The sequence below is a fragment of the Macrobrachium rosenbergii genome, chromosome 11 (genome assembly GCF_040412425.1).
Source record: "Macrobrachium rosenbergii isolate ZJJX-2024 chromosome 11, ASM4041242v1, whole genome shotgun sequence".
Taxonomy (NCBI): Eukaryota; Metazoa; Arthropoda; class Malacostraca; order Decapoda; family Palaemonidae; genus Macrobrachium; species Macrobrachium rosenbergii.
The window spans coordinates 39,640,617-39,666,556 of NC_089751.1; the positions used below are offsets into that span (position 1 = coordinate 39,640,617).

General features: G+C 36.9%; 1 protein-coding gene across 2 annotated transcripts in view; it reads left to right on the forward strand.

Annotated features, from left to right (window-relative positions):
- The window catches only part of LOC136843343 (ADP-ribosylation factor-like protein 4C), a 124,634-nt gene that overhangs the window by 90,412 nt on the left and 8,282 nt on the right, over window positions 1-25,940 (forward strand). The window contains exons 1-4 of one of the 2 annotated variants that reach the window (XM_067111637.1): window positions 17,899-18,426; window positions 22,571-23,444; window positions 24,325-24,498; window positions 24,946-25,014. In XM_067111637.1, coding sequence (XP_066967738.1) covers window positions 23,022-23,444; window positions 24,325-24,498; window positions 24,946-25,014 — 666 coding nt within the window. In that variant the 5' untranslated portion in view covers window positions 17,899-18,426; window positions 22,571-23,021. Of the gene's footprint in view, window positions 1-17,898; window positions 18,427-22,570; window positions 23,445-24,324; window positions 24,499-24,945; window positions 25,015-25,940 lie in introns of those variants that run through there. The other variant, XM_067111636.1, reaches the window with a different exon arrangement.

The following is a 25,940-nucleotide window of genomic DNA, read 5'->3' on the forward strand; positions in this document are numbered from 1 at the left end:
TGATCTCCTAATTTCATTGCTTGTGCCAAACAAAGAGGTTAGAAGATTACTTCTCTCATAACCAAAATTATGTTCTAGTGTAGTCACTTCGGCTGCAAATATGACTCTTTTCAGGCCAAAAAACTTTACCTTAGGACATTTCATCCACAGTCTGCTGTGAATGGACTCATTTGGATTTTGTGTCCATCCAGGTAGGCATCTCTTTAGAAGTTCTGGATCACTCATGTCTCTGAATACCTGACGTATGTGGCCAATCAGTTCTTTAGGTATATTTCTCAGGGTGTTTTTTTTAGTGTCATGAGAAGGTGGTTCTTCACCTAAAGCCTGTGCCCTGTTGTAAAAACACCATGACTCGGTGCCTTTCGGACACATTTTATGACCTGGGTCTTTGTCAGATGATATCATATGGAAATATGTTGCCCAAACTGCCCTCCTCATGATATCTACACTTGTATTAGTATGACTTCTCAGGGCCCTTCCATAACATCCTTGAATGTATTCAATGAGCTTTTGTGTTAGGAGATTTCTTCCAGAAAGCAAGCTCATTTTCCTGAGCTTTCCAGTTTTTAGTCATCGTTATCTCACTCAACTCTTTCTTTAGCTTCATCAAGCGATAACCCATCCTCTTCTCCGCATGGTTTATACATTCTTGTTTGCTTACTTTAACACTGATATATGGGCCTTCTCCATTATTCAGTTGACATACAGCTTTATAAGCACTCGAGTCTCCGTCGCTTACAAATCTTGCATACCGGAAACCAAGATTTTCTGATCGAGACCACATTCTCACTGCTTGCTCTGCTTCCATACTTCCTGATTTACCATCAAAATTTTTCCCACAGTCATGACGTTTTTCCTTATTCTCAGAGCACGTTTTACAATAGTTACTGATCACTTCAAAATCTATTACTGTACCTGTAAATACTTCGATAACAAAACCAACCCCCACATGTGACTTATGCCCACGAGTAAGCCAGGTGCCGTCAAAAGACACATCAATGTTTATAACATTATTTTCGTCTGGCACTGCTCCAAGTTTCTTTACATAAAAATCATATACAAACTTATGAGCCTTAGCCTGCATTTTCATGAAATGTTTTTTATTGCATTTGAATATATATTTGCTGTATCTATTATATGATCCAGCACTAAGTGGATCACCACCAATCAAACCTCCCATTTTTCTTAGCCCTGCACGACCAGTGCCATTGTTCAATGAAAGAAAAACTTCTCGCAAATTATTGTGTGTGTATTGTTGATGCTTTTTTCCTTTTCCATATAATTTTGGTGGAACTTGGTTTAGTACTCTATTACACGAATTACACACAACTTCAAAGGTAGTATCCCATCTGTCCTTCTTGGTGACTATTTCTAAGCTATTTTTTTTACATTTTCTCTTTGGACATTTTAATACACTTACTAATGCTTTTAGCTGTTCATTACTTATGCAATGAATATCATCATATTCCTTTGTCTGATTTTCCTCATCCTCGTCTATTGACATCAGCTGAGATCGAATTTCTGGAGGAGGAAGGCGGCAATCACCATTCAAAGTAGGCCCTGATGATGATGATGATGATGATGATGATGATGATGATGATGATGCAGTAACTTCCTCACAGACAGATTCCTCAACAATATCTTCCATTTGGCCTATTTGCTCTTGTTCATTTGGTAATGACGAATCACTAACATTTGGGTCACGCGGCACCAACATCACTTCACTATCGCCGCCATGCGTCTCATGACTGTCCTCACTCTTGACTGCTTTATGCTTATTTGCCCACCTAAAATGAGATGCCACTGTCATATTTTTCCTTCTGGCAGCTAAGGTACTTCTTCTCAGTTTGGGCATTGTGGAAAGTTAGTCAAGAACCCGGTATTTGAAAACTCGGAGGGTAAACACAAAACAACTCAGAGGGTAAACAAAACCACACAGAGTAAACAAAAGCTTCGTGACACTTCCGTTTCACGAGGAGCACTGAAATGATAGATTAGTCATTGTTCTAGCTGCTGTGTGATTTACAGATATGATACATTGCTGCCAAACGTACGAATATATAAAAAAATAATTGAAAAAATTGGCGTCTCTATGCAAAAGCAATGCACAAGACGAACCTACATCGTCTGCATTAGCAGACGATGCAGTTAGGGTGACATCACCATTTAAAATCCGATATATCTTCTTTATATATAAGAATTATTGCCTGAAACTTCTTGAGGGCATGTACGACATGTTTGCGCATAGATACAAGTAATATCTCGATTTTCGGTATCTGAAAGTTTTTATGTGTATACCCATGGTGGACTGCTACCTTAACATTTAGTCCCGAACGTTCGTGTCCCGGATGCACAATGTTTTCCTCACTAAAGGAACGCTATGGTAACGTTCATTATGGCTAATATCACATGTCCGGTCTTCCCGAAAACAGAGTGATCCATCATGTCTTTCTCTTTACAGGCCTCTCGCTTGGAAAGTTGCATGACAATCAGCATATTTGTGAAAAAAAAATCTAAAGGCAATGTGCAAAATTTATACTCATGAACATAGCGCTCTTACCAGCATCCGGTGCGTGTACAGAATAGTACATTGCCCTAAAGTCGTGCTCAGTTTTATATGACCAAAGTTTTAATATTCACTTTCATATTTATTTTTCAGCGATGCAAACTACGTGAATGTGGAAGTTAAGCATTGTTGACATTACATTCAAACAGACAAGACACAAACCTTCCAATGTGTACAAATACAAATGTGGGCAAATACACAAGCAATGTTTATGAGCGCATAGGTGTATATCTAATTAAGCAAGTTCTTTATTTTAATGACTTTTGATAAAGAAAAAATCAATCAGGAAACGTCTATACTCTATTTTGTACAGCCAACTAAGACATACATACATTGTATAAAATATTAGCAACCGTACAATTAGTTAATCATTTCAATACACACACACATGTATATTATATATATATATATATATATATATATATATATATATATATATATATATATATATATATGTGTGTGTATTATATATATATATATATATATATATATATATATATATATATATATATATATATATATATATATATGTGTGTGTGTGTCTTTGTTGGCTGTATAATATTGAGTATATACATTTACTGATTGATTTTTTCTTTATCAAAAGTCAGTAAAAAAATATATATATATTCGTAGAGAGAGAGAGAGAGAGAGAGAGAGAGAGAGAGAGAGAGAGAGAGAGAGAGAGAGAGAGAGAGAGAGAGCCCTCCACAATGCACTAGGCGGAGCATACCAGATTTTGATTAGCTAATGTTCGTCTCCGATACGCTGAAGAACCTCATGCGGGATTAATCTGATTGCTATCCCGAACGACGGGCTGAATCCTCCTTTCGTAACAAAAGGAAATTGGAGAAGCCTATATCGGATTAAGTCCTCTGAAGTGGACGTTTTGTTACTGATATCTTATCTCATTTCTCACGTTGTTTATTTAAATGGTTAGCAGTGCTGTTTCTCACTAGAAAAATTTACTCACTCATAAACATCGAAGCCTATACACAGATGCATCGTGTGCACACATACGTGTGTTTGTGTGTGTATACAATGTGTATATATATATATATATATATATATATATATATATATATATATATATATATATATATATCTATTTATATTTAGACATACATATATATATATATATATATATATATATATATATATATATATGTATATATATATATATATATATATATATATATATATATATATATATATATTTTATATATATGCATATATATATATATGTGTACATATATACATACATACACACATACACACACATATATATAAATATGTATGTATATCTATATATATATATATATATATATATATATATATATATATATATATATATATATATATAATACAGTGACCCTTCAATTACTCTATCTTTCACATTTTGTGGAACGCTAGTCAGTAAAAATCCTTAAATCCGAAATGAAGAATAAATGAAGAAACCCCGCCTTCCGGTGGAGAGATAGTAACTCGCACGCGTTATAAAAGATACTGGAAATATAATATATATGCACATCTTCCAGCGCATATGCTGTAAATGCAATCCAAACGCATGTATTAAGAAAAAATAAAGAATAAAAATCAACAAGTAAAAAGTACGCCGAAGTTTCTTTGGCGCAATCGAGTTTTCTGTACAGCTTATAATCAAGGCCACCGAAGACAGATCTATTTTTCGGTGGTTTCGGTATAATGCTGTGTGAGCCGCGGCCCATGAAACTTTATCCACGGCCCGGTGGTGGCATGGCTTATATCGTTGCCAGACGCAAGATTATGGCTAACTTTAACCTTAAATGAAACAAAAACTACTAAGGCTACATGGCTGCAGTTTGGTATGTTTCATGATTGGAGGGTGGATGATCAACGTACCAATTTGCAGCCCTCTAGCCTCAGTAATTTTAAGATCTGAGGGCGGACAGACAAAGCCGGCACAATAGTGCTCTTTTCAGAAAACTAAAAAAGAAGTGCAACTGAATAATCCCTGCGGCTACAGGGCTGCAATTTTGGTATGCTTGATGATTGGAGGGTGGATGATCAACATACCAATTTGTAGTTTTATTCTCAGAAAACTAAAACTGAAATCCAAGTGTGTGCGTGTGTTAATACATTTGCTATCTCATACATAGTGAGTTTTCGTGAACGGTAACCATGAGCAACTTTCCCCGAAAGAGACGATATTCGTATGATCATCACGTCGCCAGTATAGCGAACGTTGTTTGTCTGCGAAAGAATGATGCAATTGCTTCCACGATTCGAGGATGTCTCAAAATAGAGCTGTGTCTCCTTATGACTTTGTCGAAACGCTGGTAACTGTGACGCTTCCTCACTATGCTCGTAAAAACGAATGGTGCTCAGGATCATACGATCGTCGTCACTGAAGGCAAGAACGTTTCTCTCTCTCCGTGGGAAAGTGATGCAATCGTCACTACGATTCAAGCCGCAGTGATTCTCAAACTGCATGGGTGCCGCCGTGGCACACAGACAGTGCCTAGGGGTGCCGCAAGATTGTCATGAATTTTATCTTGGCTAGATCATCTCGATGAACATTTGTAAAAAAAAAAAAAAGTCGGCAGAAGTCTTCATATAATTATTATCAGTGTTTCTAGTTTAATATATTAACACACACACACAAACACACACACACAGACACACACACATACACACACACACATACATACATATATATATATATATATATATATATATATATATATAGTATGGATGCTAATTTTATTCATTAAATAAGAAGTTAATTCATGCGATGTATGGTGGGAAGGTGAAAGAGGGGTGCCACAGTAATGATTACATTAGTTAGGGTGCCATCACTAAAAAAAAAAGACTGAGACCCACTGATTCAAGGATCCCTCATAATAGATGAGAAGTCTCTTACATTTTCTGTCTGGAGTTTTGGTTGCTTTTGCACTCTCGACAGTTGTGAACGGGAATGCTGTTTAAACGGGAGATTCGTTTTAGTATTCTGACAAGCACTGAGTCGTTAATTGCTCATAAAAACTCATGTCAATTATATGATTACGCTGCAAGATGAAATTGTCCGAAGAGATCTTGAACTCGGGCTCTTTATTATTGTCATTATTGTTATTATTATTCAGAATAATATAAAGGACAGGGAAAGAAATAAGATGAACAAACCAAAGAAAATCGAGCAAACATTTGAAATGAACATTACAAGATAAAGAAGGGCAAAGGATTAGAATGAGAAACAAAGCAAAGTAATGTGTAAGGCAAACAGCAGAAGATACTGAATGTCTGTTCAGAGATTACAAAGGAATTAAATTTCCACAAAAAGGACAAAAAAAGAAAAAAAAAATGGACCCATACGCAAGGTACGGTCAGTTTCAAAATCTCCAAGTCTGCCCGACCCAAGTCGTTTGATTTGCACGGCGTGTTATTATCCCCCTAACCCGAATCAGTCCTTCCTATCTCGGATCCTATAAAGATATGCAGCCGCCAACCAATTTCTGGGAAAGGTGGTGGAAGGAAGAGGGAAATGAGGAAAGGGCTATATAAATTCCTTGCTCTCTCTCTCTCTCTCTCTCTCTCTCTCTCTCTCTCTCTCTCTGTTCGGAATATTTCTGATCTTTCTTTACCAATTGAGGCTGATAGGCCATTGATAGTCTCTAAGTTTCAATTCTCCCTCTCTCTCTCTCTCTCTCTCTCTCTCTCTCTCTCTCTCTCTCTACTCATATATTTCTGATCTTTTTTACCGTTTGAGGTTGATGATCCCTAAAACACGATTTTTTATTAACGGATACGAGTTACATTCTCAAACGTTTAATACAAATTGGCAAACGCCCTTTCCTTTTACCCTTGACTCGTAATTCTGCCTAAAAATTCTCAGACGCTCAGATATTCATGTCAAGGAATGTGATGCACAAACGTAGTTATGTACACAGAAAAAATGACCGCAAAATAACACTAGTGGATCCAGAAAATTTTCATGGGGCCACCAATTTTCATAGATATATACATATATATATATATATATATATATATATATATATATATATATATATATATATATACATAAACATATATATATGTATGTGTATTATTAATATTATCATTAAGATTATTGTTATTATTATCATTGTTATTATTTTTTCTGAAAATGTTATTATTTCTATAACAGGTTCTTTATTTTTTTTCCATTTTTATATTTCTCCTTTATGTTATTATTATCCAAATCTTCAATATTATTATTTTGTGGTTATTTTTCACAGGGGGGGGTGCGCAACCAGGTGGCCAACCGCCCCCCCCCCCCGACCCTGGATCCGCTAGTGCAAAATAAGATAGTGATTAAGGATATTTATTCTTTAGAACTGTCGCACTTTCTTCTTCATACAAGAATAACACCTGGTTTTCTACAAACCTAAACAACATCACCGAGTTCTAGATTTTAACCTCGGAAGGAAAAGAAACGTATTGGCACTCAGGTTAACGAACTCTGTTCAGTGCATCTGAGGGTGAAATCTAATACGAAGTGCATCTGAATTCATCGAGAATTCGAGTCAGGCACTGATGGAGTAATCAGCGGGCGAAAGACAAAACTATTCGATGAGAAGGAAGAGGCGTTCGGTAAGATAAAACCGACATCAGCATTTCCTACGTGGTTGGGTCCCGTTCTATTTCCTCTACCATCTTTTATTCTATTTTATTTTATTTCATTTTTATTTAATTAATTAATTAAAAAATTAATTGATTTAATTATTTTATCCACTTACTCATTTATTTATTTATTCATTTATTTACTTATTTATCTGTCTATCTATCCCTCTATCTATCTATCCATCTATCTACCTATCTATCTGTCTATTTACTTATTCATTTGTTTATCTATCTATCTATCTATCTATCTATCTATCTATCTATCTATCTATCTATTTACTTATTCATTTGTTTATCTATCTATCTGTCTATCTATCTATCTACCATTCTATCTATCTATCTATCTATCTATCTATCTATCTATCTATTTACTTATTCATTTTTTATCTATCTATCTATCTATATATCTATCTATCTATCTATCTATCTATCTATCTACTTATTCATTTGTTTATCTGTCTATCTATCTATCTATCTATCTATCTATTTACTTATTTATTTTTTATCTATCTATCTATATATCTATCTATCTATCTATCTATCTATCTATCTATCTATCTATCTATCTATCTATCTATCTGGTTAAGGTATTGGTTAGTCTTTTAGAGCAATCTACTCTCTCCAGAGCATAAAATCATTTAACTAAAAACCGCGAATTGAAAATCTACTTAATACCGAAGACTATTCATAGCTGTCATTTACTGCTTTCTTTTCTAAACAGCTACAATTAGGAATGGCTACATCTGGAAATTCTTTCTTCTTCTCTTGGCTTTACGTTACCCACATACCCTCTGAAAAACCTTCAAGAATTTCAAGGGCAGACATTTTTCCCCGGGGCTAATAAATAAATACGCTTGCAATCTTTCCCATGTGCGTTTTATATCATTACTACACTCGAATGTCTGGTATAAACGAGAGCCGAGTAGTGATCTTTAATAAATGAGTAATTGTATATTTGTGCTTACACGACTTAGAATAAGTGCTAACGACATTCATGCATAGCAGCAGCTAACTGCGTAAGTTTCTGTCATTAAATGAATATTATGTATGTATATATATACATATATATGTATGTATAAATATATGTATATATGTATATATATATAATATATATATATATATATATATATATATATAGTATATATATATATATATATATATATATATATATATATTTATATTTACATTTATATATATATTTATATATATGTACATGATATATGTATATACACATGTATATACATATATACGTATATATATAAATAAATAAATAAATATATATATACATACATACACACACATATATATATATATATATATATATATATATATATATATACATATATATATATATATATATATATATATATATATATATATATATATATATATATATATATATATATATATATATATATATATATATATATATATATATATATATATTATAATTCGATGAAAGTAGGACTGAAAAAGAAAAGAAAAATGTAAGATATCTGTGGAAGGGTAAAAGCCTCAGCCCAGCAAGTGCGGAGAAAGAAGGCCATTGAAACGAGGAGGAGCTGTGGTGAAGAGGATTTTTCCAACTAAAAAAAAAAAAAAAAAAAGATAAAAAAAAGAAACTTGCGACATCAGCTGCATCAAGAATAGGCGGGAAGACCGAAACGAGGCTGATAAGAAAGGATAAATTATGAGCTTAAGATAATAAAGTAAACTCTCTCAATTTCGTTGTCGTTGGTTAAAAGACAAATAGGATTTTTCTCGTTTTAGGAGTGAGTGGTGCATTTCTTTTTGGCCAAACTACGTAGTCAATATTCTTGTTGCTATAATAAGGACGTTGAATTTCTACCATGCGCACAACGCTAAACCCGGATATGTGTTTTTGATAATCAAGTACAGAGGATGAAGCCACATTCAAAGGCAGCTTGTTAAATACTCGAAGAATAAAAGGGAGTCCTGCAGGACACGCGTCCTACAGGATTTGACCTCTGCAGGTTATCATCTGTTTCAGTCGGAAATTCCATCCAGGTCCGTGTTCACGGCGGAGCACAAAGCGCAAGAGATTAAGAGCAATCGGCAGAAAAATGTCGAGGGTGGGGGATGGAGAAAGAAGATTTGTGCAGAAGTGATTCACAATTATTAGAACCGAACAGGATCACGCACCTTAAGGCTTTTGGTCGCCGAATATACTATCTATATACTATCTTACTCATGCCTCAGCAACGCATACGAACGCTTACGCAATGTATCAGTTCCAAACAGGTTGTAGTTGTATTCTTGTGCATCGATAGAGTCGTTTAATCCTTGGAAAGAAAAGGGGGAGGTTTAGTTCAAAGGTAGCTCAACGCTACTGGAACGGAAGGGGATCATAAATCTTGCAGCTTTAAGGCTTAATCGAGGATGATATCTTGTTCATGCCTAAGCATTTAACGAACGCTTAACCAAGTTATCAGTCCCTGATCCTCCCGTATATAGTTTTTTTGGATCAGAGATGAAGGTAACATGTGAATTCATTTTCGAATGGAATTCCTGCAGATGATATCGGATCATACATTATTTTTTTTTTATTTAAACTCCGAAGGAATGTCGCTCTGAAGAAGAACGCTCTTGGAAGGTGGGAGGGTCCAGTCACGAGGAGGATTAACTATGGTGTAGACTAGAAACATTCGGGTCACTTTGATCAGGATATCAATATTTTATTACAACAAGTGTTGATAGGTACATGTGCATGTTGTGTACAGAATTCATTCCTTCTCCCTTGCCCTATTTTCAGGTACTTAGAAGAAACTTTTTGACTTTTAAAAATCACATATATAGTATTCCATCTTCAATTCTCATAGGCTGTAATATCGACGTAAACCGTATTATTTTTTTTATTTGATCATGTTTTCTTGCAATTTTTATCTTAACGATAAGAATGACGTTTCCATGTCATACCTCCGACATTTCAAGAAACCTATTTCAGGAATGACTTGATAGCAACCAACACCGTCTTGTATTCGAATGACTCAATTTTTAGTCTCGTAATGACATCCTTATTTACAATAAAGTATAACGTCGTCTCCTTGAAGTGTACACAGCACATGCTGAGAGGGGTTGGGGGGCGGGCGGGTTACAGGATGTCTCAAAACTGTTCGCGAATCCTACCCTATTCGTCGAAGATCTATTTTATTTTCTTTATTACAATTCATTAATGAACTTCTGATGTAATGTTTCCTGATCCCTTCGAAAATATAAACATTTCTTTCATTATATCTCCTATGACATTAGTTCCTGTTATCATTCCATCGTGTTGACTTAAAAACTTCCGATGATGATTAAGCTTTCTCATGGTTGAAAGGCCTTTCATGAGCATCGTGGATCAGTGAAGCTTTTTGGAGGGAAAGATATATTAACCCGTCTACCTTCACATAGGCCCCGTAATGGCCGTCCACAAGGGGTTCAGCTGGCATGACCCCAATTCTTTCTCTCTCTCAAGAAAAACGCACTGTCACATCACACGTGAACACGCTTCAGTAGCACCTAGGTTGTTTTGTTGTTCCGTTTACACAAACACACACACACACATATATATATACATACATGCATATATATATATATATATATATATATATATATATATATATATATATATATATATATATATATATATATAAATATATATATATATATATATATATATATATATATATATATATATATATATATATATATATATATATATATACAGCTTTATTACCCTTTCTTTCCCACTTTCTCATTATGCCAACCCATGTTTCTCCTTGTGTTTATAAACTCTCTCTCTCTCTGAGAAAGAGCTAGTATGAAAACGAGGAGAGACGCAGACATGGGAAGGAAAGTGGCAAAGAAAGGGTAATTAAGCTTAGACCAGCCAGCTGCCTAGCAAAATACACATTACAAAAGCAAGCAGTATAATATTCGGTCCCCAAATGAAATGCCGAGCATGAAGACCTTTAAAACAAAGTACCTGACATTGGAAGAACATATGTAAAACCTGGTTTTAAAAAGAAACGAGGACCCCTTACCTTGAATATGCAATAACCATCTTACGAAAAAGGCTAAATGAAGACTTGACGCCCCCCCCCGCAACTCCCACGTGCACGTGTAAGCTAAACAGGATATCCTATCTTTCCCCTACTCATCTAAGTATTGAGTAACCTAATTAAGATGACTACCCATTTTTTTCATAGAAGCTTCTTGTGATGATTAAAGTATTCTCAAAGGTAATCCACAAACACCTGGTCCTTGCCGAGTTCAAGAAACGTGACCGTTTCCAATATGAAGTGAAGGTTCTTCAAAATTATTGCACCAAGAACTAATCCGGAGATTAGTTAATCAAGCAATACCTGGATTTTCGTTATCTGTTTGGGTTGGAGAATATGCGCTACCTCTTACTTCTTTCGTTTATGTATAACAGTAAAGTTTGTTAAAAATTATGCTGTTTCAGGTGCCTACAAAAATGCTCCCATTTTTCAAGTTTCTTTACTACACGCACCTTTAATTGCTGTTCTTGAATGCATTGAGTAAATTGGTCAACAAACTATTATCTGCAACGTATTAGCCTGTACCCTCAGCTCTGCATGTCTGTCAATTCATTCATTAGCCCTTCCTATAGGTTCCTACACTTCAAAACATGATTTTTGTTTACGCTAAAACCTCTCACGTAACTTTTTTCGTAAAGAACTAACTTTACCTTGAACTAACAATCCGTCTCCTTCCCAAATGAATCATCGTATCTTCTGATTCATGATCTAACGCTTCTATACACCCTCGCTGGCACATTATGTAATCCGCATACCATTCCTACATTCCTATCAATACCTGTATGCTTACGTAAAAGGGAAATACTTCCTTAAGCTCACTAGCCTACACAGATAAATGCAAGCACATTCATGCATATGTAAGAACTTTATCACATACACACGTGATATGAATATATATATATATATATATATATATATATATATATATATATATATATATATATATATAAAATTTATATATATATGTAGTTATATATATCTGTATAGATATACATATATATATATATATATATATATATATATATATATATATAATATATATATAAATTTATATATATATAACTATATATGTAGTTATATATATATCTGTATGTATATATATATACATATATATATGTGTTTATATATATATGTATATATATACCTATATACATATATATAAGAGAAAAAAATTAACATTAACACACCTAATGACATAATGCATGAGTACCAAAGAATCACTTTATTTTATATTCTCTGAAAATGATTAAATATATGCTAAAGGAATGAAAGTATAATAAAAATAAAGTACAAACAAAATATATATTCCCTATCTCCAGTTTTTATATTTGTCTCCTTAGAAGGTAAAAAAAAATAAAACAAAGAATTCAGATTTATTACACCGGAGTGACGACAGAATTCCGCGGCCAGCTAAGAATACTCAGCCCTTACGACAAAAAAAAAAGAAAAAAAAATTGACGTTTGTTCTTCTACACATTTGTTTTACTCCTTATTTTCTTATGTCTTATTCCTGTCTTCTGAACTGATGCCCCACTCGAACATATTGAAGCAACAGGCTCTAGTTTTTTTTTTTTTTGCTAGACTTCATTTTCATGATTTTTAACGGGAGTTTGAGGTGCGTCAATATATACAAACAGATCATATTTTAAAGGAAACGTTATTTTAGGTTAATTTATCGTAAACGAAAAGCTTTACTTAGATTCATTAGGAGCACATGCGGAAGGAATATCGAGATACTTCAGAAACACAAATTTTGTCACTATGAAATTCAGGTTGAAAGAAAATAATCTTGGAAGGTGAATTTAACTTTCAATAACGTAAAATAAAATGCCATAAAAATGATAAGTTGGTATACTCCTTAGAACACTTGCTTTACAAGTTTTAGTATATTTAAATGCCCTTAAAGCTTTAATTCAGAGACTCAAATATCAAAACAAGGGCTGTCTTATATGAAATTGAAAATTAATTTTACGGAAAATAGATCAGAGGATGTAGACAATACAGATTCGAATATTTGACTTAACAAATAAACAAATAAATCAGCATGAGTGGGAAAAACAAACTCGGAAAATAAATAAAATAACATTAGCACGTATCACAGAACAGGAAATTGTAGATATGACCGGAAAAGCAAACTATGACGTTTGAGAAGCGTTGAAATAATGAAGAAAAGTAATTTTAGACATTACCGAAGAGTACAACTCATATACTTAAAGCACATGTTTAGAAGGCGGCTGAATTCAAAGCTTAGAAGACCTAATTTAAGTTCTCTCAGAAGATAAACTTAATTATTTAAAAAAAATTTCTGGACATTAAATTCACGTGATGTAGGGAAAATGTAATGAATGCTTAGAAGAGAAGTATATTAAAACAGATTAGGAAAATTAGAATCAGTAATTTCAGGAAAAAATATAGCTACACAAGATCACGACAATTAAATACACTTTACTGAAACAAAAAAATTTTCGAGAGGGGAAATTCAGATACTCTAGGAAGGTTAAATTCCTCGAAATTCACCTGATGCACGAAAGTCAAATTCATGAGAGTTGTGAACTGAATTGAGGTGAATATAGAATTTAGGCCAAAGGCCAAGCACTGGGACCTATGAGGTCATTCAGCGCTGACGGGGAAATTGGCAGTAAAAGGTTTGAAAGGTGTAACAGGAGGAAAACCTCGCATTTGCACCTTGAATCATTTGTTAGGAGAGGGTGGAAAGTCAGATGGAAGAAAGAGAATATGAAAGGAGGTACAGTAAAAGGAACGAAAGGGGTTGAAGCTAGGGGCCGAAGGCACGCTACAAAGAACCTTAAGTAATGTCTACAGTGCACCGCGTGAGGCGCACTGACGGCATTACCCTCCCTACGAGGATGAATTGAAGAAGTATATTCAAGTCCTCCAGGAGAATTACATTTAAATTCTCAAGGTAAAACTGAGCACGCGTGTTCTAGGAAGGTCAATAAAGCTGAGAGTCAGAAACATGTAAATATAGATACTCTAGGAAAAGGCAAAAGTAGAAAGTCGAGAGGTATACAGAGTAGAAAGCCTAATTCAATCTTTGCTTACCTCAGTAGGAAAAACCTACTTCGGCCGTCAGCGAAGCGCAACTTGTCGACACAGGAAGGGTCTTTTTTTTTTTTTTGTCGTGGTTCTTGAGTTTTACAAAGAAATGTGTTTGCTAGTGCGAGAAAATTATGCATGCATGCTCATACATTCCCAGAGAGAGAGAGAGAGAGAGAGAGAGAGAGAGAGAGAGAGGGGGTGGGTAAAATACATGATCAAAAACTATTTCAGTGAAAAAAGGACAAAGAGGCATAAGCAAAAAATAAAAAAAATCAATTTGATCATAAGAGAAGAAACATAAGCACTAGACCGCCCAAGCAAACACGTATTTCATAAAAAAAATTTTTCCACACAAAAAAAAACAAAATAACTGAAGACAGAAAAGAAGCTTAATCACCACATGGGAAAAATGCCGTTTAAAAATAAATTTGTATCGATACAATGCGAGCAAGGAAGAGAAACACATTACCTTTGACTTACATAAAGTGAAGAATAAGATTAAAAAGATCTAATCCCAATAGAAAGAAACTGAGAACACGTAGGAAAAGGTACACAAACAGAACTAAGAACTTTTACCAATTATAATGATGACAAGAATAGAAAGTAGTTGGGAATGGTGACGAAAATTAACATAAAAAAGGGTCGTAGAAGAATATTGATAAAAGTGATATTTTTAGTGAGGAAAACAAAGAATAAAATCAAGAAAGGAAGAGGAATTGAAGAAAAATAGAGAATTGACGGTTAAAGACGGCCTAGAACCATATAGTGATGCCAGTGACAACAAAAAACAGAGGACGCAAACGAACGGTAAAAGAAATGTAAGAATAAGCACAAGCAAAAATGGGAAAAAATTAAATCAAATAAAAAGAGCCGCAACACTAGAATGAGCTATTGTGAACTGCAACGAGAACTGGACAGATGAAGGAGACAGATAAAAGAAGAAAAAGAACCGAAGGCCAAAGACAAACAAGAACACAGGGAAAAGAGAAAGAGGCGAGTGACGAGAAACTACTAAAAAAAAAATAAATGATGAACATAAAGGGCAAAAAAGAGGAAACGAAAATATGACGGGAAGGAAGAACATTCACGTTCCGCGAGAGAGAGAGAGAGAGAGAGAGAGAGAGAGAGAGAGAGAGAGAGAGAGAGAGAGAGAAAGATAATCCGAGAAACAGACAGAATGAGTCACTGAGCTTTCCTCCTCCTCCTCCTCCTCCTCATCCTTCTCCTTCTCATCCTAATTTGCTTCCTTGATGACAGTGGGTGTCTTCAATTCGAGGATCCGTACCTCGACGATGTATTCTGTCTTGGACGGTGAGAAGACGCTGTCATATTCATGGCTTAAGATGTCCGGAATGAATTTGAAAATAAACACCAAAAGACCCAGTTCTGTTGACAGAATGTGCTTGTAATTAAGGAATGAAATTAGTGATGAGACGTCGTTGCACCTGATGAATGTAAAAAGCAGAGTTTTGTTTTTAAGAGAAGTTGACAGAAAGAAAAAAAATCAGAAAGTTACTTTGCTTTATTCTTCACGTAGAGAGAGAGAGAGAGAGAGAGAGAGAGAGAGAGAGAGAGAGAGAGAGAGAGAGAGAGATCATACGTTATTCTAAAAACTGGTCTCTTGGCGTTAATTTTCATTAACCTGTATACTTTATTTCTTCTTCAAATTAAGGTTTCGTTTCAATAAATCGGTTATATGAAAAGTAAGCTCAAGCTTATGCCAACTAAATACCCATAACGATGTGTGTATGAGAGAGAGAGAGAGAGAGAGAGAGAGAGAGAGAGAGAGAGAGAGACCTGAGGAAGTAGTATCTGATGGATGGTTTCATCCTGTGATGTATGGACTCCCTCGCGACACCCATCTGCTTTCTTTTATATGATGGAATATAATTTTTTAACAGAATATTGACCATTCACGTCTGTTAATGTTCAATTCTCACAAACCCCCACCACCTCTCTCTCTCTCTCTCTCTCTCTCTCTCTCTCTCTCTCTCTCTCTCTTCACCATTCCATCTGTGGTTCCAACAGTCGACTGACAGTCGGGTAAACAAATTCACTACGAGAAGGAGAGGAAAAAAAATTGCCTATTGTATTTTTTAGACGAACGACGAAAGCTCAAGGGAAGGATAGGGGCGCGTAGCCATTCATCACTCCGTAAGTCTGATTTAAAACCCTCCTACTACAAGTGTCACCCACCTAAGGTTTTTTTGTACGTAACAAGTCAACAGGTGGGAAGTCACCCCCTGAGACAAGGCCCCAAGCATACAAGCACAGCCTACACAGCCTTACTCGTCTCTAGTCGAAGGACAATGGGAATATGTCATCAGTGCAGTTGCATATTGCAATGGCTGTGGAGATCTGTCGCAATGTCTAGAATAATGCTCGCAAGAATAGAGTATTAAGTAATGCTGACGTCATAGCAATATAAACACTTCTTGAACGAGTGTTTTGCATTGCGTGTTATAAAACCTCGCGTAACCTGTTGGAAATACTTGTGGATAAGGATGAGATAACGCGTTAATAGACGGTATACAGATATTGTTAGCGAGCCAACAAATGAGAAAAAATTAGAAGAAAAGGTACGCAGTAAAGCTAACGAAATACTGTCTTACTGAAAAAAAAAAATTATAAACTAGCGTAGTAACCAATCAGAGATTAAAAGTTAACATTTTATTAATCAGTCATGATGTTATTATTTTAAATGCTAATCTTATCTGAGAGGGGCGTAACAAAACATTCCATTATCATTATAAAATTGACAGATTTGAAAATACATCATTTAACGAACAAGGAAACGTTGTTAATGCCTTATGCGATAACTTGGGGAAACGGAATTACAAATAAAATGAATATACGAATAAGAATAATAAAAGATCCATGAATAACTGACGCTCTCTTTTGTCCATAAAACGTTAATTTAATCCTTGCGAGGCCGTTCGGGCATGACTCATGCCATATGGGCGCTGGGTTGGCACCGGTACAGAGATCCTCATTCAAATGGGGGTTGAATCGTGCAATGCACTGCTGTTTAAACTCGAACTGTTCCGTGCGGAGAGAGAGAGAGAGAGAGAGAGAGAGAGAGAGAGAGAGAGAGAGAGAGAAATGTTCCTCGGCGGTCAGATTAATGTGGAGTCAGTGGGGGTAACGGCTCTGAACCCTGATGACGTCACCGAGCACAGCCTTCGTTTATGACGTATTCGTGACGAACCCAACAATGACGTAATGGCGTCTCCTGTGGGTGACAAAAAGATGTGGTTTTGAAGGCATGCTCTTTGTGGAGGTGTTTTGTCTTCAAAGCGTTGTTTTTGATTTTCATGGAACTTCCTCTCGGATGACAAAATTTCCTCCCTTCCTTTCCAACATTTCTCACGCTGGAACGCAGCCGTAGAACCAGGAAACAACTCGGTGGAAAATTTCGTCTGGGAAAAATACGTGTTTCGTATTGCAAGTGCATTGGATTACTCATTGCATTCCATTCTATCAAGTGACCAAAGTCGAGAGAGAGATAAAGGTCGCGGTGCCTGGCGGTAACTTGATATCAGGAGGGGTGATAAAATCTCCCCCTGTGGCACCGTCCTTATCCGACTGTCCCCCGACTCGTCACCCCAACACCTCCCCGACTCCGATAGCAGTCTTCATCACCGGTGGTTCTCAATGCTCAGGTCCCGTCCCGCGTGGACGAATAGACAGCGAAAAAGAGAAGAATCCGTCATCCAGCGACTGGTGGGTGGGTGTCTGTAAACCTCCCCAGGTCTCCTCCCCTAGGACCATCCCTAGACAGATTCTGGCGAGTGGCGCATTTATCGACAGCCTCTGATTTAAGAGGGTGGAACGCTGCCTGGATTCGACGAGACTCGTCGAGCACGCAGAGGAAACGACGACGGCGCTTCAGTCAGCGTTTGTCCGTGGTCGCGGTCGAAGGTCGAACGGCGACGGTTGGCGCGCACCTCGCTTGTCTATAAGTGAACTCAAAAACGGAATAACCCAAGACGGTGGTTTCGTATTTCTCCAAGACTTGAAGCATTAAGAAGCTAATTCACTGTGTGATATTATTTTATAGTGGATTACAGGCAATATCCTCTCGGCTGGTAATAAGTGTAGGTAAGTTAACTTGAGTGATGAACAAATGTTTTACTTAATAACTTCAGCGTTATTAAGAGTAATCTTAACAAAAGCACATGCTGTACAGGCCTTAACTTTAGTAATGAAATAGAGAAGTGTTCAGTTTGAAAGGTGGTTGACGAGGCTAGTAATCCGAAACGCATGTTGGAATTTCGAGGGCTGTTACACTGACTTTTTAGGGTGAAGTGTGGGGAAGCACTGGTCACGGTATATGGGTACCTGTGGTTGCGTAACTATAATGAAGTCGTGAAATTGGATGGTGTTGAGTGATGTTCCCAATAGTATACATACATACACAAACAAACACACACACATATACATACATATATATATATATATATATATATATATATATATATATATATATATATATATATATATATATATATATATATATATATATGCCATATCTCTCTGCATCCAAAGTTTTCTCTGTAAAATGTTTTTTTGGAAAATATACGACATTTATTCTGTAATTTATGAATAATCAGATATGAGTGCACTTTTATTTATGTGTTGATGTGTCTCACTCGCCTATATACGTGCCTACATTACACAGTTGCTATATTTTCTGATTTGCTTGTTTCGGTATTTTTGTGCTTGAAGTAACAAAATACAAATAACTGCATTTCTTGATATGAACCTTCTTTTATGAGCATACTATTATTCATTTATTTTCTTAGGAGCTAGGCCAGTTGGCCTGCAACGTAATGGCCGAAGAAAAAGGGTGGAACTTGATGCAGTTTTCTCTCTAGTATTTACAGTATGTATTCGGGTTAAGCGAACATTACTATGTTTCTCATTATCTTTCGTCTCTTCTACTTTGATTTAAGTCGTGTATTTGTTATGGGGTGACATGATTCATGGTTTAATCATCCTGTAAATAAACAGCGGCACGTACGATCACGCACATACGCAGGTGCACGTGCATCGTTGCTCGGGTGAGTTCGTTGGTCGTTAATTTAGGAATGTTTTAGCGTGACATTATCGCTCTCTCTCTCTCTCTCTCTCTCTCTCTCTCTCTCATCGTTGGTGACCGAAGTTATTCCGATGCTAGTGCAGACAAATCATTAAATCTATGAAGTGTTCGTTACAATCTCTCTCTCTCTCTCTCTCTCTCTCTCTCTCTCTCTCTCTCTCTCTCAACGCCAGTAACCGAAGTTGCGGCGATGCCAGTGCACACAAATCATTAAATCTATAAAGGGTTCGTTACAATCTCTCTCTCTCTCTCTCTCTCTCTCTCTCTCCAAAGGAGCTATAATGACCAATATCTTTTGCCAAGCTTTCATTTTAAGATGTTGCGGTTTAAACCAATTTTCCCACAGAGATCTTTGTGTTGTATTTAGTTTTAGACATTCAAACTGCGTCAAGGGAAGCATCCAAACGCTGACAGAAGAATTATCACCAAATGCATTATGGGGAAACGCTGAGAGCACGCAAAAGACAGAGAACGAGACATGGCCATCTACGCATTAGCTCCAACTAAATTGCTCCGGAACTTCCCAGGTAAGCCAGTAATTATTACTGGCAAAACCAGAGAGCGTAAGAAAAAGCTCAGATGAGAACCAGGATCTCGGAGGATCTGCTCTCAAGCTTTGTATCAGCCTCATGCTCGACTCTCACTTTTATGCTTCCGTTTTCTTTTTTCCTTCCCGTTTTCTTTCCCTTCTTCATCCTACGAGAGAAAGTTCCGTCTCGTTTGTTGCAGCAACTTTTTTTTCCTAACTGACCTCTGGCGTTATATACGCAAACCCGTTTTCCCCAGACTTGTATCGTTAGTTTAGGCGTGCAGCCGTATATATATATATATTAAGTAACTTTGTTTGGCATCTCCTTGAATGAGGCGATATATATATATATATGTGTGTGTATAATGAAAAGTTATATTAATATCAGTCACAATTTACATGTTAATTCCAGAGAGAATGAATAGTTCACACTTTTTAATGTATTCGTATTATTCGACTAAGATAAACTGTTTAAATCCTGTATAAATAAAGAAAATGTCAAGTTTACAACTTGTAAGGTCAAATTATCCAAACATCCCATCCCATCGAAGCAAACGATATGACCATAAGCTTCCTTTCGATATGTTTATGTCCTGTCATCTGTTTATCCGTGTTTTATTTTTACTTTGATTTGTTTTCACTATAGAACGGACATTATTATAATCATCATTGTCGTCATTTATTTCACTTTATATTTCAGTAGCTAATAACAGAACACCAGTTTTAAATTCTTTCATTTGCTTCACGAGTTACAGCAGTAACAGGAGGAGGAAATATAAACACGCTTACTTTACAATTAAATGATGCTCGTATACGCACTTACGGGCAAATATAATATACGTATACCCATACACATATATACACATACAACCTAGCGTATATGTTCATACAGGGAGCCGCTCAGGAGTGTACTTGAAGGAAACCTTCCATATAGGTCTATGCGCTCTTTCAAATAGATGTCTGCTTTCGACATCAAAATAGCCTTCTTCCTTTGACTGGAGCACATGGAGCCCTTAGGCCTAAAAGGGTCTATTGGTAGCACATATCAGGTCTCTCTCTCTCTCTCTCTCTCTCTCTCTCTCTCTCTCTCTCTCTCTCTGGGGTTCCTCTGTTAATCCTCTTTTGACCTTTCTCTCTGATGGACACTCCAGACGTCGCATAAATCCAGGGTGGCGGTGCCATTTTAGAAGTCTTGTTAGAGTGATGGTCACACGCGCTGACATCTCTCTCTCTCTCTCTCTCTCTCTCTCTCTCTCTCTCTCTCTCTCTCTATATATATATATATATATATATATATATATATATATATATATATATATATATATATATATATATATATATATATATATATATATATATATATATATATATATATATATATATATATATATATATATATATATATATATATATAAAAGGGTGACTAGACGAAAAACAAGATATTTTCACCTGCCACATTTTATACAATAAATGCTGAATTTCTCTCTCTCTCTCTAGAGAGAGAGCTGCACATACTTTTGAAAGTTTATATCAGTTTATGACAGGGCTTTATTTATCACCAGGTTAATCCTTCAAGAAAAATATATAGTATAGGAGGACCAGCTAGATCGTTCATGACCTTCCTATAGTTTCCTTATAGATTGTAAGCTGTTATAAAGGGAACATGACGTAAGCATGGCTGAGGTAATTACAATTCTCGCTGTGCGATGACGATGAAATGCTACGAGTACCTGCGATCATTGGATTGTTTACAGAATCTCTCTCTCTCTCTCTCTCTCTCTCTCTCTCTCTCTCTCTCTCTTTACGGTGACAGCGACCTGTACACAGGTCACCGAGCCCTAAAAACCTGTTCTGGTCGGTTGAATCTCCTTGTGCAAAACAAGCCGGATGGCGAACCCATGACAAGATTATTGATAAGGTAGAGAGAGGGGGGGGAGAGGGACACGGAATCTGGTCACAGCCTCTTCCCCCACCTTCAATCTCCCTCCATCCCCGTGACATCCAAGGTGATAGGCCCCACCCTCTGTGCTCCCAATTTCATTGATCTTCTTTGTTCGTCGACCCCCGCCTTTTTTTTTTTTTTTTTTTTTTTCTGCTGTCATTTAGCTTCGAGATCATACACTCGTTGGCACATGCGGGAATGTGCTTGACTGTGTGTGTGCATTTTGTAGTCCCACCCGCTAGCCAGCGAGTGTTTTTTAAGTATATTGTTGCACGCAGGTACGGGCTGACTCATTAATGGGATGAGTGGAGTAGAGCTTGCAGTTGCAATACAGATCTGTTGTTCTTATGCATTACAGGCTTGGTGCTAGAAGATCTGCCAAAAAATCTTTTTTTTAAATAAAGGTTATGGCGTCCCTGGTAAAATGAACGATATGATAAAAAGGTCCCTTCGAATTTCCTAAATAGGTCACTTAGTATACTTAAGATCACCTTTTTTTATTTTTAAGGGTTATTTTATGCGTATGATTTATGACTGTTCTTCAGGTAAACTAAACATCTAAAACTAGTCAACTTTTTTTAATAAGTACTGACACAAAGTAGTGGAAATTCCTTCTTTACTTATTTAAAAACGCTTTGCAATATTTTAATGGTCATTTTCCTCTCTTTTACAGGAACTGGAAGGTGTACACAAGAAGATAATTTTATCTTCAAGAAATCTTTTTTTTTCTTGACTTAACAAAACGACTCTTCGAACTATCGACCACTGAGAGAGGAATCAACGACTTTCGACCTGTTTTCAGGAAAGGAGAAGCAGTCTTATCCTAACCTGGAAACCTCACCCTTATCACTGTTTATTCACAACTACTCCTACTCAGTCATATCAAGCATTATCAAACTCACACATTATACGTCATCACTACCAGCCATCCTACAAACAGAATACCAAGATACACTCATTGCAGTCAGCTGTAGTAACTGTATACAGTCCCTACAGTCTTCTTGCACGCTGGAATTCCAAACGAAAGCGAGAGAAAAAGGAAGAGGATAAATCCATTAATCCGCGACAGCCAGGCGACCTTGGATATTTGCTCGGTGACGAGGCGGCCGAAGAGGACTTTTTGGATGTGCAGCAGGAGGAGCAGTCGCACAGGGTCACTTGCTGAGACCGCGCGTGCCTTCTCGGAAAGAGTAGAAGAAGAAGAAGAGGAAAGGGCAGTCACATCAGGAGAGAGAATCCGCGCGGCGCTCCGGCCGTCTTCCAAGCGGAACTCCGCATACCACTGTGTTCCTTCGGCACATCCCTACACAACCGCCACCACGGGGGACTTCACAGCTGCCGTGCTCCCAAGCAAGCCCTTGGGCAGGATGGATTCTTGGTCCAAGAGAAAGGCCGGGGTCGCCAAGGCCGTGGAGGGCGTCGTCAAACGACGCAAACACATTGTTCTCGTGGGGCTTGATGGCTCCGGCAAGACGACAGTGCTCACGCGGCTGAAGTATCGATGCTACGTAGCCACCACGCCCACGATTGGCTTTAACCACGAGAAGGTGAGTTAGGTTAATTTTTTGTGTGAAATGTCTTTGTTTACTTCGTTTTCTTACTTTTCGCTGTTCTTCCTATACGTGTATAATTTAGTTTGTATAAAAAGGGTTTTTATTGTATTGGCCATCACATTTACTTCATTTTCTCACTTTACCCTACTCTTAGCTATACGTGAATCATTTAACTTGACTAAAAACGGGGTTTACCCTAATACTGGCCATACATTCAAGAATGAAAAACACACTGATACAGTTAATCAAATGTTATCTATAGAAGGAAATTAGTACTAAATTCTGAGGGGGTTCAAAATTGCCCGATTTTCCATGGCAAACACAATTGCTCCAGTCTAGACAACGATGCCCAGACTTGGGGCACACGAGCAAAGACCATAACTTTCTAATCCCATTACAACTTGGGTCACTGCGAGACATTTTGCAACCCTTGTGGCTGGCTGGCTATAAGAAAGGGTTGGCAGGGAAAGGTTGTGCAAGGGACATAGTTCCCAGTCCTTCGTATCCGGCGTCTGCGCCTCTGGAATCAAGGGGCCTGTCTCTTGATGCGAAATTCCCTTTCTTTCTGCCTTTGTATCTCTTTCTTCACTTGCTCTAACTCCTTCTTCTGTTCATTTATCTTACCTTTGTCTCTTTTTGTCTTTGTTTGTTATTGTATTGAGTTCATACACACACACGTGTGTGTGTGTGCTGTAATGTATTGCGTGTTCATGAGCTACATTAGTCTTATTAATTGCTTATCCTCATCGTCAAAATTTATTCCAAGTAAAAATAAAAAATAAAAAAGTTCTACTACATCTAACTATTTTGATGAAATTCACAACAATCTACCGAGTCTCAAGATCTATAATATAGTTTCGTGGTCACCTTGCAGGTGTGGGGCGGTGGATACAGATGGTCGTGCTGGGACGTAGGTGGCGGAGAGCGCTTGCGACCTCTGTGGTCATCCTACACCCGGGCCACGGATGGCATAGTCTTCGTGGTGGACTCTGCGTCTTTGCCCGACATGATGGAAGAAGCACGCGTCGAGCTTGCTCGAGTGCTCAAGGTAAGATAGCAGAGATGGTCGCACAGTTTTGTACTTATTTTTTTGTGTGTTCTTGAATAGAAGATTCCAGTCACGTATGGCTGGATTAATGATCTTTTGTTTCTTGTACACGTTCCTGTTCAGCTGTCCTCAGTCGTATTTTCTGGGAATAAAGGACAAATTGTTTTCTTTTTCAAGAAAACACAATGCTTTCAGATAAGTGCTTGTTTTATTCTTTTCGTTTACGAAGAAAATATTCTCATTTTTAGTGACATTCCAGCGTTTTTCACCTTGAAGTTTTAGCAGTATGTCGAAACTTTTGAAAGCATCACAGCATTTCATCTTGGCTTCTGAGGCAATAGCGAAGAATATTTATTTATTGAACTAACATAACATGACCTTTTTTTTTTATTTAATTTGTCTTCCAAAGTTACACAGTCTAAAGAATAATTGCTTCCTCCTTTACAGAAGTCACGAGCTTCGTCGGTACAGTTAGGAATTCCCTCACCGCCACTCCTGGTGCTGGCGAACTTTCAGGTAAGATTAAAGAGAGAGAGAGAGAGAGAGAGAGAGAGAGAGAGAGAGAGAGAGAGAGACTGGTTATATTACTGGTCATACTTCTTGTTATCTCAAGGGACAAAAAAAAAAAAAAGCATACGGATGAACGCAATTTATTTAAGCGTCTTCTATATGACACTGCTATAAAGTTGCATTCCGTACACACACTTCAGTTCGCTTATGAGACCATTTCTGATTTTGCAATCTTCATATACACATTTCATCTGAGAGATTTGTCTTTAGTTACGTTTAAATATCCTTATGCCGTTTTCCTAAAGGATTCAATTTCCACCCGAAAATGCTAAAGCTAAATACGGCCAAGATTCATAGGCACTTCTTAAACTTAAACATTCATAGACTTCACTCCAGATGATTTGCATACTGTTTGTTTGCCCGTCAGAGTTGTGGTACCTTTTCCTTCTCGTATGCACGTTATTTTCTTCGCTCATCTGAAACCAAAGTGTTCCGTGCGTGTGCATGCTTCCTTGTTTGTGTGTCTGTACGTAAGCGCTGACTTAGTCGAGTTTCACCAGACTTGGGAAATCATCCCAAGATAAAGGAGATTTAAGCTGTTTAAATGTGCGAACCACGCCCCGTTCCGAGGGAAGGTGATAGGACACACAGTGGAAATGGGTTGGGTTCATTTAGACAACCTTTATAGGGCTACTGGACCAAATATAACAACCCTTAATGGAAAACCTTTCTTATAAAGTCTAAATTGAAATTTTATTCAAACAAATGGCCCCAAAGGGTCCAGTATCATTGCAAACGCAGCAAGAGGGCATAGTGAGGGCTGCAATTTGGTGTGTTTGGTGATTGGAGGGTGGATTTGCCTCTCATTCTTTCGTATGAGGCAACCAAAAACAGAGTGGGGGAACGATAAGTAAAAAATGCGTCGAAGTTTC